The following is a 17,835-nucleotide window of genomic DNA, read 5'->3' as shown; positions in this document are numbered from 1 at the left end:
GTCCACAGCTTCAGACCTTCCATCTAATAAATTGAAGTGCTGGCATATTACAATGTACGGTATATACATAAGAAAAAGGGTAACAGAACTGGCACCTGAAATTCTAGGTCCCTGCCACACGTGTATAGCATCATAACATGTGGCTGGCACCGGCACACTATCCAGACAGAGCCGCATCAGCACCAGAGACTAGGGGCCAGTGCGATGCTGCCGATGGACAAAGGGCACCCAGACAGGCAACAGGAAAAAGAGGAGCAACCCACTGTATTGCCCAGCTGGGCCTGAGTCACAAAGGCATTCCAGGTGTACCGGGTGATGGAAAACACTCCCAGAGCCTCCTTAAAGGGCCAGCCACAGCCAACACACAATGTTTCCATATACAAAACTTGAATAAGAATTTTACAGGCTATACCCTTTGCATATAATTTGGTATCCGGATTTAACAGTGCAATAGGCCTATAACTAGCACATTGGGTTCCATCCTTTCCCTTTTTCTGAATAATTGTAACATATGCTTGCAATGACTCCTGCCTTATTTCCATCCCCTCTCCTAATGCATTCATATATAAACTCAGCTTAGGGACTAATTGTTCTTTAATTTTTTTATAATATCTAACAGTACACCCATCTGAAAAACAGAAAATGGAAAGCGTGGTGTGCATTTGTATTCAGCACCCCTGAGTCAATACTTTGTAGAACCACATTTCGCTGCAATTAAAGCTACATGTCTTTTTGGGGATGTTTCTACCAGCTTTTCACATCTACAGAGTGACATTTTTGCCCATTCTTCTTTGCAAAATAGCTCAAACTCTGTCAGATTGGATGGAGAGCGTCTGTGAACAGCAATTTTCAAGTCTTGCCACAGATTCTCAGTTGGATTTAGGTCTGGACTTTGACTGGGCCATTCTAGCACATGCATATTCTTTGATCTAAATCAAGGGTCTCCATACTTACTGAACAAAGGGCCAGTTTACTGGCCTTCAGACTTTAGGGGGGACAGACACTGTCACGTACCTGATGGGAGACTGAATTGATGAGGTCGGCCTCACTTGTGTCACTAGCCCTGACCCCGCTGATGTTGGAACAGAGGGAGTCTAGGGACCAGGGGGACAAGAGCGCCAGTGGTTGTTGCTTGCAGCTCTTGCAGATGATGTCCTTGGAAGGCAGATGATCCTCTGATTTGGACATCATAATAGACAGAGCAGGTTCTGTGGATTGCCAGACGTGCAGCAGAGCAAGGTAGGTAGTGAGGAAAAGAGACTGGAGCAGAGTCATGGGATAGCCAGGGTCATCAACAGTCGGGCAGCGCGGTACAGAATCAGAAGGAAAAGCCAAGGTCAGGAGCAGAGTCGGAGTCAGGAACCGGTATCAAGAGAGTAATCGAAGTCGGGTCAGGAACAAGCCGGGTTGGTAACGGAGGAATCGTACAGGAACAAGCAGGACACGGGGGGGGAGCTGAAGACCAGTCAGCACTGAACCTGAGCAGAGGCACTCTTTAAATGGGTCATCTGGCGCCAATCTTCGCCGTGCGTGTGCGCGATCGCGCATTCCTACGCGCATGCGCACAACCGGCAATTCTTCTGCGGGAATTCCTATGTGCATGCGCGTTCCCGATCGCGATTCTTCTTGCCGGAAATCCCTTACAGACTCTGGCCATTGGGAGATAAAATTATCCTGGTGTTAGTGGGCATAAACAATGTATCGTTGGTATTAGGGGGAGGAATAGCACCCCATTGTCAGTGGGAGAAATAGTGCCCTATCATTGATGTCAGTAGGAGAAAAAGTGCACATTGATTGGTGTCAGGAGCAATAGTGCCCTGGTGCTGGTGTCTGTAGGAGGAATAGTGCCCCATTTTTGTGTCCGTTAAGGGAACAGTGTCCCATGATTGGTGTCAGTGGGAGAAATAGCACCCCATTGTTAGTGTGAGTGGGAGAAATAGTGCCCAATTGTTGGTGTCAGTGGGAGAAATAGCGCCCCGTGGTTTGTGTCAGTGTGAGAAATAGCGCCCCAATGGTTGGTGTTAGTGGGACGAATAGTGCCTGTTGGTTATGTCAGTAGCAGGTATTTTGCCCCATTGCTGATGTCAGGGGGAGGAATAGTGTCTTGTATCAGGAGGAGGGAAAGCGCCCCAAAAGCCAGATGAAGGCAAGCCAGGGGCTGCATCTGGCCCCCAGGTCGCAGTTTGGAGACCACTGATCTAAACCATTTCATTGTAGCTCTGGCTGTAAGTTTAGGATTGTTGTCCTGCTGGAAGGTGAACCTCTGCCCCAGTCTGAAGTCTTTTGCAGACTCTAACAGGTGTTCTTCTAAGATTGCCCTGTATTTGGCTCCATTCATCTTCCCATCAACTCTGACCATCTTCCCTGTCCCTGCTGAAGAAAAGCATCCCCGATGCTGCCACCACCATGTTTCACAGTGGGGATGGTGTGGTCATGGTGTTGTGTAGTTAGTTTTCCACCACACACACAGCTTTTGCTTTTAGGCCAACAAGTTTGGTCTCATCTGACCAGAGCACCTTCTTCCACATGTTTGCTGTGTCCTCCACATGGCTTCTCACAAACTGCAAATGGAACTTTTTATGGCTTTCTTTCAACAATGGCTTTCTTTTTGCCACTCTTCCATAAAGGCCAGATTTGTGGAGTGCGCAACTAATAGTTGTCCTGTGGGCAGATTCTCCCACCCGAGCTGTCTCTGCAGCTCCTCCAGAGTTATCATGAGCCTCTTGACTACTTCTCTAATTAATGCTCTCCTTGTTTAGATGGACAGCAATGTCTTGGTAGGTTTTCAGTTGTGCCATACGCTTTCCATTTTTGGATTGATGGATTTCCATTTATGGATTGAACAGTGCTCCGTGAAATGTTCAAAACTTGGGATTTTTTTTATAACCTAACCCTGCTTTAAACGTCTCCACAACTTTCAATGTGGTGCAACAGTGACATTACCAAGAACTGGACGTCCCTCCAAAATTGATGAAAAGATGAGAAGAAAACTGGTCTGGGAGGCTGTCAAGAGGCCTACAGCAACATTAAAGGAGCTGCAGGAATATCTGGCAAGTACTGGCTGTGTGGTACATGTGACAACAATCTCCCGTATTTTTCATATGTCTAGGCTATGGAGCAGAGTGGCAAGACTTTTCTTACAAAGAAAAACATCCAAGATCGGCTACATTTAGCAAAAACACACCTGAAGTCTCCCAAAAGCATGTGGGAAAATGTGTTCTGGTCTGATGAAACTAAGGTAGTAGGTCTTTCTTGATATTTTCTTAGTCACATCCTACAGCAAAAGCCATGGTCCGCAGAGAGCTTCCAAAGCATCAGAGGGATCTCATTGTTAAAAGATATCAGTCAGGAGAAGGGTACAAAATAATTTCCAGGGCATTAGATATACCATGGAATATAGTGAAGGCAGTCATCAAGTGGAGAAAATATGGCTCAACAGTGACATCACCAAGAACTGGACGTCCCTCCAAAATAAGACAAAGTATTAGTTTAAAAGTGTGCACACTTATGAAACAATATTATTTTAGTTTTTTATTTTTACTTCCCTCCACCTAAAATATTTCAGTTTGTTGTTCAACTGAGTTGTTTATAGGTTACATTAAAAGGTGGAAAAAAGTTCTCAAATGATATTTTTGTCTCATTTTTTTACATCACAGAAACCTGACATTTTAACGGGTGTGTAGACTTTTTATATCCACTGTACGTGATTTGCACCCCCTACCCGTGCCGATTTAAGCGGCTAGGTATGTCAATCATTGGGTCCCGACCAGCACTCGGCGATCGTCGGGGAAAGCTGACAGGGGAGAGACCTGTGTGTTAACAACACAGGTCTCTCCTGTCAGCAAGGACATGCTGCTTTGTATTTCTCTGCACAGCAGAGAAATACAAAGCAGCATTTCTCTGCACAGCAGAGAAATACAAAGCAGCATTTCTCCATAGTAAAACACACACCGCACACAGTCGCTGATCGCTGCCATTGCTAGTATTAAAAAAGAAAATTTATTCCAGTAATATACTGCAATGTGTAGATGCTAGAACTTTCTTTCAGTTAATTTTTATTGAAAATCTAAAGGCAGTCACATACTTAGAAAAAACATTTGTAAATTTAGAAAATCATTTATAGATCTTCCAGAATCCATACTAGCTTAAATTAGCAAGTAACACTGTACAGAACAAACTTGGAATGCATACATTATTATTATTATACAGTATTTATATAGCGCCAATAGTTTGCTCAGCGCTGTACATTATAGTGGGAGACAGTACAGTAACAATACAATGCGATACACGAGGGGTTCAAGGGCCCTGCTCCTTGGAGCTTACAATCTAGGGGGGAAGGAAGAGTGGTACAGGAGGAAATAGCTGTGGGGGATGGAGTGGTGGAAAGACCGGAGGAGATCGGCAATTAGGTGAGGGCTGGGTAGGCTTCCCTGAAGAGATGTGTTTTCAGGGTGCGCCTAAAGGTGAGGAGGGTAGGTGACAGTCTGATGGATTAGGGTAGCGAGTTCCAGAGGATGGGGGAAGCCCTGGAGAAGTCCTGGAGATGGGCATGGGAGGAGGAGACCAGGGAACTGGAGATTAGGAGGTCTTGTGAGGAGCAGAGAGTGCGTGTTGGGTGGTAGATAGATATCAGGTCGGTGATGTAGTTTGGGGCAGTGTTATGAACAGCTTTGTACGTCAATGTTAATATTTTGAATTTTATGCGTTGGGCAATTGGAAGCCAGTGGAGGGATTGGCAGAGGGGGGAGGAGGATACGGAGTGGTTGGCGAGGTGGATGAGTCTGGCCGCAGAATTCAGGATAGACTGAAGCGGGGATAGCCTGTGTTGGGGTAGGCCAGCGAGGAGGGAGTTGCAGTAGTCAAGTCGTGATATGATAAGGGAGTGGATGAGTTGCTTTGTGGTTTCTGGAGTTAGGATACGTGTGTATTTTGGAGATGTTGCGGAGGTGGAGTCTGCATGAATTTGTCAGCGATTGGATCTGGGGCTGGAAAGACAGATTGGAGTCTAGAATGACACCTAGTACTTTGGCTTGCGGGGTGGGGCTGATGGTGGCGTTGTTGGCCGTGATGGAGAGGTCGGGGGGGGGCGCAGGCTGGGGGGAAAACTAGGAGCTCGGTTTTAGCAAGGTTTCGTTTGAGGAAGTGGAGTGACATACAGTCTGATATGTCATTCAGAAGGCTAGTGATTTGGGCGGAGACTGAAGGGGTGAGGTGAGGGGTGGAGAGATAGATTTGAGTGTCATCGGCATAGAGATGGTAGTTGAAGCCGTGGGAGTGTATCAGTTGACCAAGGGAGGAGGTGTAGATGGAGAAGAGAAGGGGCAGAACCTTGGGGGACCCCAACAGAGGGGGAGTGAGGGGGAGGTGGCAGTGTTATAGGTAACACTGAAGGAGCGTTGTAATAGATAGGAAGAGAGCCAGGAGAGAGCGGAGTCTCTGAGGCCAAAAGAGTATAGTTTTTTGAGGAGGAGGGGGTGGTCGACTGTGTCGAAAGCTGCAGAGAGGTCGAGGAGTAACAGCACTGAGTAGTGGCCTTTGGTTTTGGCGGTTAGCAGGTCGTTGGTGAGTTTGAGTAGGGCGTTTCAGTGGAGTGTAGCGGACAGAAGCCAAATTGTAGGGGATCAAGGAGGTTGTTGTCGGTGAGGTGGGAGCTTAGGTGATTATAGGCTAAGCGCTCAAGGAGTTTGGATGTAAATGGCAGCAGGGAGATGGGTCTAAGGTTGTTTAGGGAGTGATGTGCGCATGCTTCAGAGGGGAGGGGAGTGTGCCAGTAGAGAGGGAGAGAATGAAGATGTGAGTGAGGGAGCGTAGGATGGAGGAGAGGAGGGTGATCGTAGGAGTTGTGTGGGGACAGGGTCAAGGGGGCAGGTGGTAGGGCGAGCTTTAGAGAAGACCTTAGTGACCTCGTCAGTGGTAGCAGGGTCGAAGGAGTGGAGTGTTGAGGGGGTTTGAGTGTGGGCAGTGTTGGGCGGGGTAGAGGTCTGGACGGTGGCGAGGTCAAGGGAGAGGAGTGTTGAGGGGGAAGTCTGAGCAGTGGTGATGTCCCTGCGAATTGCGTCGATCTTGTTTTGGAAGTGGTTAGCAATCTCGTGGGCGGTGAGTGAGGTACTGGGTGGAGGAGGGGGCGGAGAGAGCAGAGAGTTGAAGGTGGAGAAGTGCCGGCGAGGGTTGGAGGAGAGGGTATTGATGAGGGTTACAAAGTAGGCTTGCTTGGCAGCGTGGAGGGAGGAAGTGTAGGTGAGGAAGGCGGATTTATATCGGGAGAACGCTTGTTGGGATCTGGGTTTGCGCCATAGTCGCTCTAGTGCGCGACTGCCGGGGTTGAAGCAGTCGGGGTCTAATGTTTCGTGTGGTTAGGGGTGCTAAGGAGTCAAGGGCGGCTGACAGTGATTGTTATAGACAGTAGTGGCCAGGTCAGGGCAGGACAGGGGAAGGATACTGTCGTAAAGTTGGTCAGCTGCAGAGTGGAAGGGGGCAGGGTTCATGTTGCGGAGGTTTCGGTTGGTGATGGTTTGACGTTTGGAGGGGTAGGTGTATGAGGACGAGGAGACAGAAAAGGTAATGAGGTTGTGGTCAGAGAGAGGAAAAGGGGTGTTTGTGAGGTTGTGGGGGGTGCAGAGATGGGAGAAAACAAGGTCCAGGGTGTTCCCGTCGGAGTGGGTGGAGGACTGTATGCACTGTGTGAGTGCAAAGGAAGAGGTTAGGTGGAGGAATTGGGATGTGGCTGGGCTATTGATGTTGGTAGAGATGTTGAAGTTGCCAAGGATGAGCAGTTCGGAGGAGAGAAAGAAGGGTAACCAGGCAGAGAAGTAATCGAGGAAGCGGGATACGGGTCCAGGGGGCCGATACATGACTGCGATCCTCAGGGGGATTGGAGAGAATAGTCGGATGCAGTGGGCCTCAAAGGAGGAGAAGGATAGAGAGGAAGGGTTAGGGAGGACTTGGAAGGTGCTCTGCGGTGACAGGAGCATACCAACCCCACCACCTTTCTGACCGCTGGGTCTGGGTGAGTGGGTCCAGGTGAGACCTCCATAGGAGAGTGCTGCAGGGGAGGTAGAGTCGGTGGTTTGGATCCAGGATTCGGTGATCGCCAGGAGGTTGAGGGAGCGGGAGACAAAGAGGTCATGGATGGCGGTAAGTTTGTTGTAAACCAAATGGGCGTTCAGGAGTGCACACGAAAACGGAGGGGTGGTTTTGGGGAGCAGGGGGACCGGTATTAGGTTGAAAAAAATGGCAAAAGACCTCTCGTAAATATAATGGGAGTTGACCCTATTAATATCTGAGATGTTGAATGTTTTAGTATGCATTAGTTATGATTAGCCTAGCTGCACTTAAGATGGATATTATTGTTCTATATTGAGCAGGAAACATGTTTATGGTGAGATTTAATAAAGCCAATTGGGGAGTAGGTTTTGTAAGCATCCCTGTTACTTGAGAGATTAAGGTGAATTCGTCCTTCCAAAAACTTTGTATAGATTTACATACCCAGAGAACATGCAGTAGATTTCCCACATTGCCTCCAACATAAAGGTGACACATCAGGGTATATTTTGGACAATTTATATGGAGTAATATAACAGCGGTGTAGTATCTTAAGGGAATTATCCCAATGGTTAGTGGATTTCGTAAGGTCTATATTATTATTCATAGCAGATTGCCATTCTTCTTGTGTAAAATATCTTTGGAGATCCATCTCCCATTTCACCATACAAGTCATTTTAAAAAAATAATCATACTGTAAATACCTATAAAACCATGATATTCCTCATTTCAACCCAAGAGGGTTCGATAATGATTGCCACAGCTTAGAGTCTATCTCCACCCAAGTCCTTGGATTGGATAGATCAGTGTTTTTCAACCTTTTTTGTGCAAAGGCACACTTTTTTCATGAAAAAAATCACGAGGCACACCACCATTAGAAAATGTTAAAAAAATTTACCTCTGTGCCTATATTGACTATATATAAAGTAATTCTCTTGAATAGAAATCAAACACAAAGAAATTATTTTATAATTACTTTATTATGAAATAATAAAGTATTTTATAATTGGACCCGGGGGCCGGACCAAGAGTAGATGAATGATGTGTATGTGTCATCCATAGTAAGTATAGTAATATTCCCCCATAGTAAGCATAGTAATTAATCCCCCATATAGTAATTCATCCTCCATATAGTAATTCATCCCCCATAGTAATTCATCCCTCATATAGTATTTCATCCCCCCATATAGTATTTCATCCCCCCATATAGTATTTCATCCCCCCATATAGTATTTCATCCCCCCATATAGTATTTCATCCCTCATATAGTAATTCATCCCTCATATAGTATTTCATCCCTCATATAGTATTTCATCCCTCATATAGTATTTCATCCCCCATATAGTATTTCATCCCCCCATATAGTATTTCATCCCCTCATATAGTATTTCATCCCTCATATAGTATTTCATCCCCCCATATAGTATTTCATCCCTCATACAGTAATTCATCCCTCATATAGTAATTCATCCCCCATATAGTATTTCATCCCTCATATAGTATTTCATCCCCCCATATAGTATTTCATCCCTCATATAGTAATTCATCCCCCCATATAGTATTTCATCCCCCCATATAGTATTTCATCCCCCCATATAGTATTTCATCCCCCCATATAGTATTTCATCCCTCATATAGTAATTCATCCCTGATATAGTAATTCATCCCCCATATAGTATTTCATCCCCCCATATAGTATTTCATCCCTCATATAGTATTTCATCCCCCACAGTACTATTCCCCCCCCCCCTTCTAGTAAGCCAAGTCCCCCGTGTCAATTCACTTACCTTTTGCGTTCCTCTCGCTGTCTTCCCGCGCCGTTCGGGTCTTCAGGGCGGACTGTGAGAGGAGCCTAGCTCCCCTCCCCTCACGTTCGGCACGCTGCCCCGCCTACACACATCCTGACAGCCACATCCGCAAGCCGGATTAAAAGGTCCGTGCGGACTTTTGGGGCTGCCAACCGAGAGGAGGCAGGGGAGCGGCCGACCGAGAGGAGGGAGGGGAGCAGGCGCCCGGCACACAGAAGAGCCGCATTAGACTGGGTAAAGAGCCGCATGTGGCTCGCGAGCCGCGGCTTGCCGACCACTGAATCATTAGATTCTAATGATTGGTCTATTTGTGAGCCGAAGCCACATGTTACAGATGAAATTGGAATTTTTCCCACGGCACACCAGACAATATCTCACGGCACACTAGTGTGCCGCGGCACAGTGGTTGAAAAACGCTGGGATAGATGATAGTTACTAATCTGGATATAAGGGTAGATGTGTTTCCCCAGCTGTGCGGGAACAATCTCCCTAACTGTATGAAATCCTGCATTGCTTAAAGGTTTGGTATTAATATTGGATATTATATGTTCATAGGTTGTTAGTGGTATATCCAGTTTAAGCTTAGACCTGCATGGATTTGACTTGGCATTAAATACCATGCTTCCAAGATAGCTGAGATGGAGGGAACAAAAGTTTTTATTTTATTAGATGAGATATTTTTCGCTATTAATAGAGATTGAAGATCTCAGTTAGGGACCATAGCCTGTTCTATTTGGACCCATAGTTTATCAGACGGGACAACCCATGCTTGAAGTTGATCTAGGAGGGCAGTATAGCAGTATGTTGAGATCACTTTTAGGCCTATTCCTCCTTTGGACTTGTGCTTAATAAGTGCTGAGAATGGGATTTGAGATATTTTCCCTTTCCAGATATATTTTTTTAAGAGCTGTTTCTAATTTTTGAAAAAAGCTATGTGGGATCACTATCGGGATAGTTCGAAAATAGTATAAGATTTTAGGTAATTTGAATTTTGAAAGCTGCCACTCTTCCCAGCCAGGAGAGTTTGAATTTTCTGATTTTTGTTAACTCTGTTGAAATTGTCTGTCTGAACCAATTTCATATAGTTATCGTCAAATGTATTTGAGGAAGGAGCCAATATAATTATGCCTAGGTGTTCTAATTTTTTGAATGTCCAGCTGTAAGGGAATTTATTTTTCATGTATTGTAGGAGACCTTTCTTAATTCCAGTTGGAGTTGCACATGATTTTATGTTCAGTTTATAGTATGAAACTACTAAAATTATTCAGTACAGATGAGATCTCTTGTAAGGAATTCAAAGTGTCAGTTAAAGTAAGTATGGCATCATCTGCAAATAGTCCAATTTTATGAGATGTATTTGCTACTTCTATACCCGATATCGATGGATTTACTCTAATTGAAGTTGCCAAGGGTACCAATGCTATAACTTTCACGTAAACCAATTAATATACACATATTGGCATTTTTTTTAGCAAAGACCTGTTACAGAATACATTTTGGCCTAAATTTATGAAGAAACTTTATTTTTTTTTTTAATTTTACTGGATATATTTTATAGCAAAAACTAAAAAATATTGTTTTTTGGGGTTTTTTTTCAAAATTGTCAGTCTTTTTTTGTTTACAGCGCAAAAAATATAAACCACAGAGGTGATCAAATACCAACGAAAGAAAGCTTTATTTGTGGGAAAAAGGGACATCAATTTAATTTATGTACACCGTTGCATGACCACACAATTGTCAGTTACAGTAACGTAGCGTCGTTTCGCAAAAAATGGCCTGGTCAGGAAGGGGAGTAAATCCTCTGGGGAGCAAGTGGTTAAAAAAAATGCTGATTTTCCTGCTTTAGAATAAAGTATGAAGGTTGCCATTGCTGATCTTTCCTTCTGAAAATGGTAGGCTTTAGTACTTTGAGAGGCAATGACCTGGAACAAGTATGCAGGTAAGGCATACTGACTCTTTTCCAATTCAATAATCAGCATTCATGTTCCAGGTCAGTGACACAAAAAACTGAAGCAAAAGACAACTAGTATTTTTAGAGTTAAAATTTTCCTTAAAATATTGTACATCACTGTGGAGAGTAGAATTTTGGAGCAACGCAACAGTGAAATGAAAGTCAATGTAATTCTGAGATTATTGCATGTAATTAGCAAAATACCATATCCAATATGAAGAAATTAAAGAATTTGTCTTACTATCACACATGGCTTTTTCTTTGGAAGAAGCTTGTACAGGTATCATAAATTGTATTCTTTTACTTGCTCACCACATATACATTGGCACCACCTGGAGAATCCAGTGGTCACTTGGCATAAAGTCTTGGCAAGGTTAGTTGATCTGCTTAGGATTGCTCTGTTTATTTGAAATCTTACATTTGAGCTTTGGAATCAGCAAATCTTGCCTAAATGCAGAAGACGTGTTCTTACTTGAATCTTGCCATTCGTTGTGTATTTCTTCCGGATCTGTACTGTAATCCAGTGTGAAATTTTGCCTCGGTGCAGGAGTTTCCTATTTTAAGTCCAGTCACTGCATCACTCTCTTTTTGCTCTATTTTTCTTTGTATGTGTCCCCCCTGTAGTTGTCTACAAACAGACTATAGTTGGCAGACCTGCTGGGTACCTCCCAAAGCTCTTCTTTTTGCACAGGCTGCATAGTAATGATGTCACCACTACTTTTAGAAACTAATATCAAGGTTTGCAAAGGCATTTGGTGCATGCAAAGTGAATTTGTTATTTGTTAAGCAATTTTATTTATATGATTATTTTTCCTCCTGGAGTTCAGCTTCAAAGGGGAGATTCAGACACAAATTTTTAAATGGTTCACAAATTTAGGTAATCACATTTAAGTTAGTGCCAAATGGTTGCTATCAAAAAAGCATTTATTTAATTTTTTTATCTGTTTCATCCAGTCTTCTAATTTTCTTTTACAGCTTGTTTATGACAGTGTTCCTAAAGGAGACCTTCAGCAGCGTGAGATTTGGCTGTCTGTGCTTAGTGAGGAAGGATTTTGGGAAAACATCTTGCTTGGAGAAGTCACTATTCGACTCCGAGATTTGGACCTTAGTGGAGAAAATATGTCTTGGTTCAAGCTTGGTTCTACCACCCAAGCCAACTAATAAAAAATGGAAAACATCTGGATAAAAAAAACTGCATGTGCCACATCATTAATTACCTTTCTACAATACCTTGAAGTTTTTTTTTTCTAATTTTTCAAGGTGGTTGTAATTGGAAACAAGCTCAAAGAGTTTTCAATTTCATTGATTGCAGATAGTAATATATATTATATTTTGTCTCCAAGGGAAGTCAAAAGACTAATTACAGGATTCCTTCCAGAGAAGGGTTTCAGACTTAACTGGAGATATATCAGTACCTTTATTATGTTTACCTTGTGTCAAGGGAACAAAATTATAGTTGAAATATTTTAAAAGCCAGGTCTCATTATTGTGTGGGTTGGCAGGGGTATGAAGGACTGATTAATTCCTTTAAATTTGTATTTTAAAATAAAAAAAATAAGGGCAGCTGAGAACAATCTAGCAGTTGAGAATTTTGTTTTTCTCCAAATTTGATGACCTGTGGTCATAGGTGTAAGCACCTTTTTATGAAGATATATGTATTTTGTTTAAACTGTCTACATTTGTTTTACACTACTAATTTGTACTAAATGTACATAATTAGTTCTCAGACTCTTTTGGAAGATCTGCCTATGTCCCCTAATTATAACCTGAATACAGTCTTGAAAATGGGAAAATCATAAGCATGTAAACCGCAAGTATTTGGACCAACAAGAGCTCTGGCAGCATGAAATAGGTTCCCATGGAATTTTTTACTTTTCAATGGCTACTGTATCCTGTTAATGTTATATTTAAAACTGTTGACAATATACTATTACTTTTCTGCTTCATGGTTTTTGTGGGACATTTGAACTCTTGTGACTTCCGATGAATTATAAAGCACTCTAATTTTTCATCCATTAAATCGTTTCATTCATTATGTTGAGAAATATAACGGTGTCAGATGAGTAAACAATGGTATTATTCAGATGGTATAGTACTATATCAGGGATCTATAAAAGAAAAAGTTGATAAGTTTAACTGACATATGCTTGATTAATAGACTAAGTACTGTGCTATAAATAATTTAAGTACATTTGAAATATAATATTAATTGATGTATATAACATTAAGTATTTAAAATACCTGCAAGCCATCACAGTCTCTTCACAGTATGCAGAAAACAAGGGAGTTGTACAGTAGGTATAGAAATTGGGATTCGTGGCTCTTGTATGCTGTGTGCCTGAACAATATGAATGAGTTGCTTCCCAAAGTGCACTGGTTTATCTGTACTGTCCTGACAAAAAAAAACACATTTTATAGTAATGTCTCAATGCTGAATAAATGACTTGTTATTATGTATGTAGTACATGTGGTGTTATTTGGTATTATGTTGTAGGTTTTGCCTCTACTCTGGTACAGCATTTGTTTTTGCAAATTTGACTCTGGAGCCATTTGTTCTGTCATTTGTGTGTTGTTAAATATAAGCATATCAAGCAAGTATGATGCATACTTGTAACCTATAGTCACATAAGTTGAAAAAAGTCCATATACACTATATTGCCAAAAGTATTGGGACACCTGTCTTTATACACAAATGAACTTTAATGGCATCCCAGTCTTAGTCCGTACGGTTCAATATTGAGTTGGCCCACCCTTTTCAGCTGTAACAGCTTCAACTCTTCTTGAAAGGTTGTCCACAAGGTTTAGGAGTGTATCTATGGGAATGTTTGTCCATTCTTCCAGTAGCGAATTTGTGAGGTCAGGCACTAATGTTGGATGAGAAGGCCTGGCTTGCAGTCTCAGCTCTAATTCATCCCAAAGATGTCCTATCAGGTTGAGGTCAGGACTCTGTGCAAGCCAGACAAGTTCCTCCATCCCAAACTCACTCATCCATGTCTTCATGGACCTTGCTTTGTGCACTGGTGCGCAGTCAACAGGAAGGGGCCATCACCAAACTGTTCCCACAAAGGAGGGAGCATGAAATTGTCCAAAATGTCTTGGTATGCTGAAGCCTTAAGAGTTCCCTTGACTGGAATTAAGGAGCCAAGCCCAACCCCTGAAAAACATTCCCACACCATAATACCCCTCCACCAAACTTTACACTTGGCACAATGCAGTCAGGCAAGTGCCGTTCTGCTGGCAACTGCCAAACCCAGAGACATCCATCGGATTGCCAGACAGAAGCGTGGCTCATCACTCCAGAGAACATGTCTCCACTGCTCTAGAGTCCAGTGGCGATGTGTTTTACACCACTGCATCCGATGCTTTGCGTTGCTTTTAGTGCTGTAAGGCTTGTATGCAGCTGCTCGGCTATGGAAACCCATTCCATGAAGCTCTCTACGTACTGTTGATGTGATAATCTGAAGGTCACAAAGTTTGGAGATCTTTAGCTACTGACTCTGCAGGCAGTTGGCGACTTCTGCAAACTGCGCTTCAGCATGCGCTGATCTCGCTCTGTCATTTTACGTGGCCTACCACTTCGAGTTGCTGTTGTTGCTCCAGTTTATTATAATACCACTAACAGTTGACTGAGTTGGAATATTTAGTAGCAAGGAAATTTCACGGATGGGCTTATTGCACAGGTAACAACCTATCATGGTACCACACTTGAATTTACTGAGCTCCTGGGACTGACCCATTATTTCACAAATGTTTGTAGAAGCAGTTTGTAGAAGCAGTCTGTATGGCCTCCTGTGGCCATGGAGGTGATTGGAACACCTGAATCCATTGATGTGAAGGGGTGTCTCAATACTTTTGGCAATATAGTGTAGTTTCATCAGAGGAAGGCAATGAAGCATGGTCCAATTTGATATAGTGTGGGAAAAATAAATTCCTCCTAATCCGTGTTTTTATTACCTATAGATGGTTATATCCAGTTATGTTTTCTTTTTAGGAATGCGTCCAGCTCTTTTTTAAAAAAAAAAAACAATCTACTGAGCTGGCCAGAACCAGTTCTTCTATTTCAATATTGTTAATATTTCTTGAATAAGACAACGATGCATAAGATTATGCAAACATTTGTTCAGCTCAGGGGTCAATGAAGAAACAAGCTGCCATAAATTTGAAACCTTGAAATGCATACAATGTAAGCATCTAGTAGAGATATGGGAGAACATGACATAATCACCTCCCTGGCTTCCATCACCTCCAAGATAATGGGAGTCTTTGGTCTCCACTAGGGCCTGCAATGGCCTAGCTTTTAGGAGCATAAATACATGAACAAGTGATTAGAGTTCAATTTTAATGGAAAAGACATAGCATCCAAAATAACCTTTACTCTTCATGTGTATAAAGATTAGAGACTTTAAAAAAAAAAAAAGAGGAAAAATAAGGGTATAGGAAAAAAAAAAAGGGAAAGATAAAAGAAGGGTGAAGAATATTGAGAACTGTCCCTTCAATCCGAATCTCGTCCCGAATGTATGCAATGGACTGTAGATGTTGTAACCAGGAATTCCAAGTCTTTTCAGATCTGGTTTGTTCTGAAGAATGCTAGCCAGCTTTTTGCGTAACATTATCCATGAGATTTTGTTCTTTGTTGCAGCAATATTAATGACAAGGCAATTTCCATGTTTGTCATTGTCCTTTTTGACACCAGAAAAATATAAACATAAAAGACTGGGTGTTTGTTGGGTGCAGGACTACGGAGTGTTAATTTCGAGTGGAGAAATCTGCTTTTGCAGCTTTGTCTGTATTTTGGTATTTCCGGATGGGACTCCATATTTTGGAAGTGCCTCGGGAGGGAAGAAATCTCCAACCTAGTATGCGGGCTTTGTTGAAAACTAGCAGGGTGTGTGCCCCGGTGCACACAGTACTTATAATGATGGTCTGGTTAGAGCTTAGTCGGAGGTTGGAGTTGCAGTTGGTGCAGTTGCTGCCATGTCAAGACAGACCCCTGTCAGCAGAGCTGGTGGTGCCTTTCAGAGACTATATCCCTTGTGTGGCAACTTCTTGCCAAAAGACTGAGAAAACCTGGGCAGTTATGGGGACTTGAGAGACCAAGAGAGAATTTAGAAGGCTAAGAAACCTGAGGTAGTTAGCAGGTCCATGGGGGGGGGGGGGGGCTGGAGAGTCCTGTTTAAGGCCATGAGTTCAACGAGGTACTGTAAGCTGAGGTTAAGTAAGCCAGTGTACTAGAAGGATTTGTGCTGCCAAGTGTAGCCAGGCTTGGCTTTTTTGTTGTTGTTATTTGTATTTTGCTGTAGAAGAAACCCTGCATGGACAATCCGTCTTATGTTGGATTTGTGCTCTATTTTTGCCTTTTAATAAAAGTGAGCTACCAGGCAAGAAGTGCAGACTGATGCAAACGAACTTGGGAACCTTCTCTACCACTAGAGCTGAACATCCCCCAGATCACAGTACGTTTACAGGGGTTACCAAAAGAAGCATGGTGAACCACCTAATCCAGAATCGTTTCACTTTGAGACAAGTCCACCAGATATGTTAGGGGTGCCACTGGTGTGTGAGGGGTCTTTCAGGGAAACATTTTGCAAACCGTGTCCTAAAGATGCAATGAGTAGGACAAGGTGGGGTTCAAGATAAAATTCACCCTTTAGGAGCACTTCACCATCTTAAGTAAATCCAAGAAACAATATATATCACCCAGTGATTGTGTAAAGTATATGTCCACCACTGTGATATCTACTAAAAGTCAAAAAAAACAATACAAACAGTGTCCCATGTATTAAAAAAAATTGATCCAGATCACTTCTACCATTGTGATCACTGTGATTTCCACTTCCCTTAAGACACCATATTCACCGATTGAATTTGCCTCTCATTTTACTGGTTGGCAAAAAGCACATTCATCAAATTCCTTCAGAGCCTCTTCCCCATTATAACACCATCAACTCCACATCATTTCTGATAGATGCACTAAGGCTCAGAAGAAAAAGTGGTCAACATATCATAATCCCATTTAACCATTTCAATACTGTGCAATTTTACACCTACCTGCCCAGGCCATTTTTCAGGTTTCAGCGCTCTCACACTTTGAATGACAATTGCGCGGTCATACAACACTGTACCCAAACTAAAATTTTATCATTTTCTTCACACAACTAGAGCTTTCTTTTGGTGGTATTTAATCACCGCTGGGGTTTTTATTTTTTGCTAAATTAACAAAAAAAAGACCAAAAATTTTGAAAAAAAAAAACACATTTTTCTTTGTTTCTGTTATAAAAGTTTACAAATAAATAATTGTTCTTCATAAATTTAGGCCGAGATGTATTCTGCTACATGTCTTTGGTGAAAATAACCCAAATTAGGATGTATTATTTAGTTTGTAGGAAAGTTATAGAGTTCACAAACTATGGTATATATCTGAAAATTGATCAGTCCTGAAGTACTGACAGCCAATCTAATTTCTTGAGGTCCAAGAATGTCAGAATAGTACAGATATCCCCAAATGACCCCTTTTTGCAGAGTAGACAGTCCGACGTACTTCATAAGAGGCATGGCGAGTTTTTTGAAGTTGTATTTTTTTTGTCATAATTTTTCGGAAAATGAAAAAATTAAAAAAATTATTTTCACTATTATTTTTTTTTTTACATACTGTCACCAGTGCAGTACAGCGTCATCATATAACTGGCATGGCGGTGAACAGGGACACTGACTGGTGACAGTATGAAAAAAAAATATATATATATATATATTTTTTCATTTTTTATTACATTTTTTAATTTTTTTTAAGATTTTTTTTTCATATTTTACTATGACCAAAGTAGTACAATGTTACCATAGTAACATTGTACTACTTTGGGGAAGTGATCAGTATTTTTTTTTTTTTTTTTACACAATTTGCTTATAGCAAAGAATTACTTTGCTATAAGCAAGCATTTACCTGAATGAAATCGATTCATTCAGCTTTTCTTTTTTTTTTTTTTTTTTGTGCTTAGCTGTGATTTGGTCACAGCTAATCACATGACATGTGCATGTGAC

General features: G+C 42.1%; 1 protein-coding gene across 1 annotated transcript in view; it reads left to right on the top strand.

Moving 5' to 3' along the window:
- Window positions 1-13,253, top strand: part of PIK3C2B (phosphatidylinositol-4-phosphate 3-kinase catalytic subunit type 2 beta) — a 343,678-nt gene extending 330,425 nt beyond the window's left edge. Inside the window, exon 30 of the mRNA XM_089669402.1 lies at window positions 11,776-13,253. Within this exon, the coding sequence (XP_089525528.1) occupies window positions 11,776-11,961 (186 nt within the window). The 3' untranslated portion in view covers window positions 11,962-13,253. The remainder of the gene's footprint in view (window positions 1-11,775) is intronic.
- The last annotated feature ends 4,582 nt before the right edge of the window (window positions 13,254-17,835 follow it).

Source organism: Staurois parvus, unplaced genomic scaffold (assembly GCF_062004578.1).
Source record: "Staurois parvus isolate SC_StPar_1 unplaced genomic scaffold, SC_StPar_1.0 ptg000074l, whole genome shotgun sequence".
Classification (NCBI taxonomy): Eukaryota; Metazoa; Chordata; class Amphibia; order Anura; family Ranidae; genus Staurois; species Staurois parvus.
The sequence above is the reverse complement of the archived record's forward strand: the minus strand, read 5'-3'. Positions and strand labels throughout refer to the sequence as shown.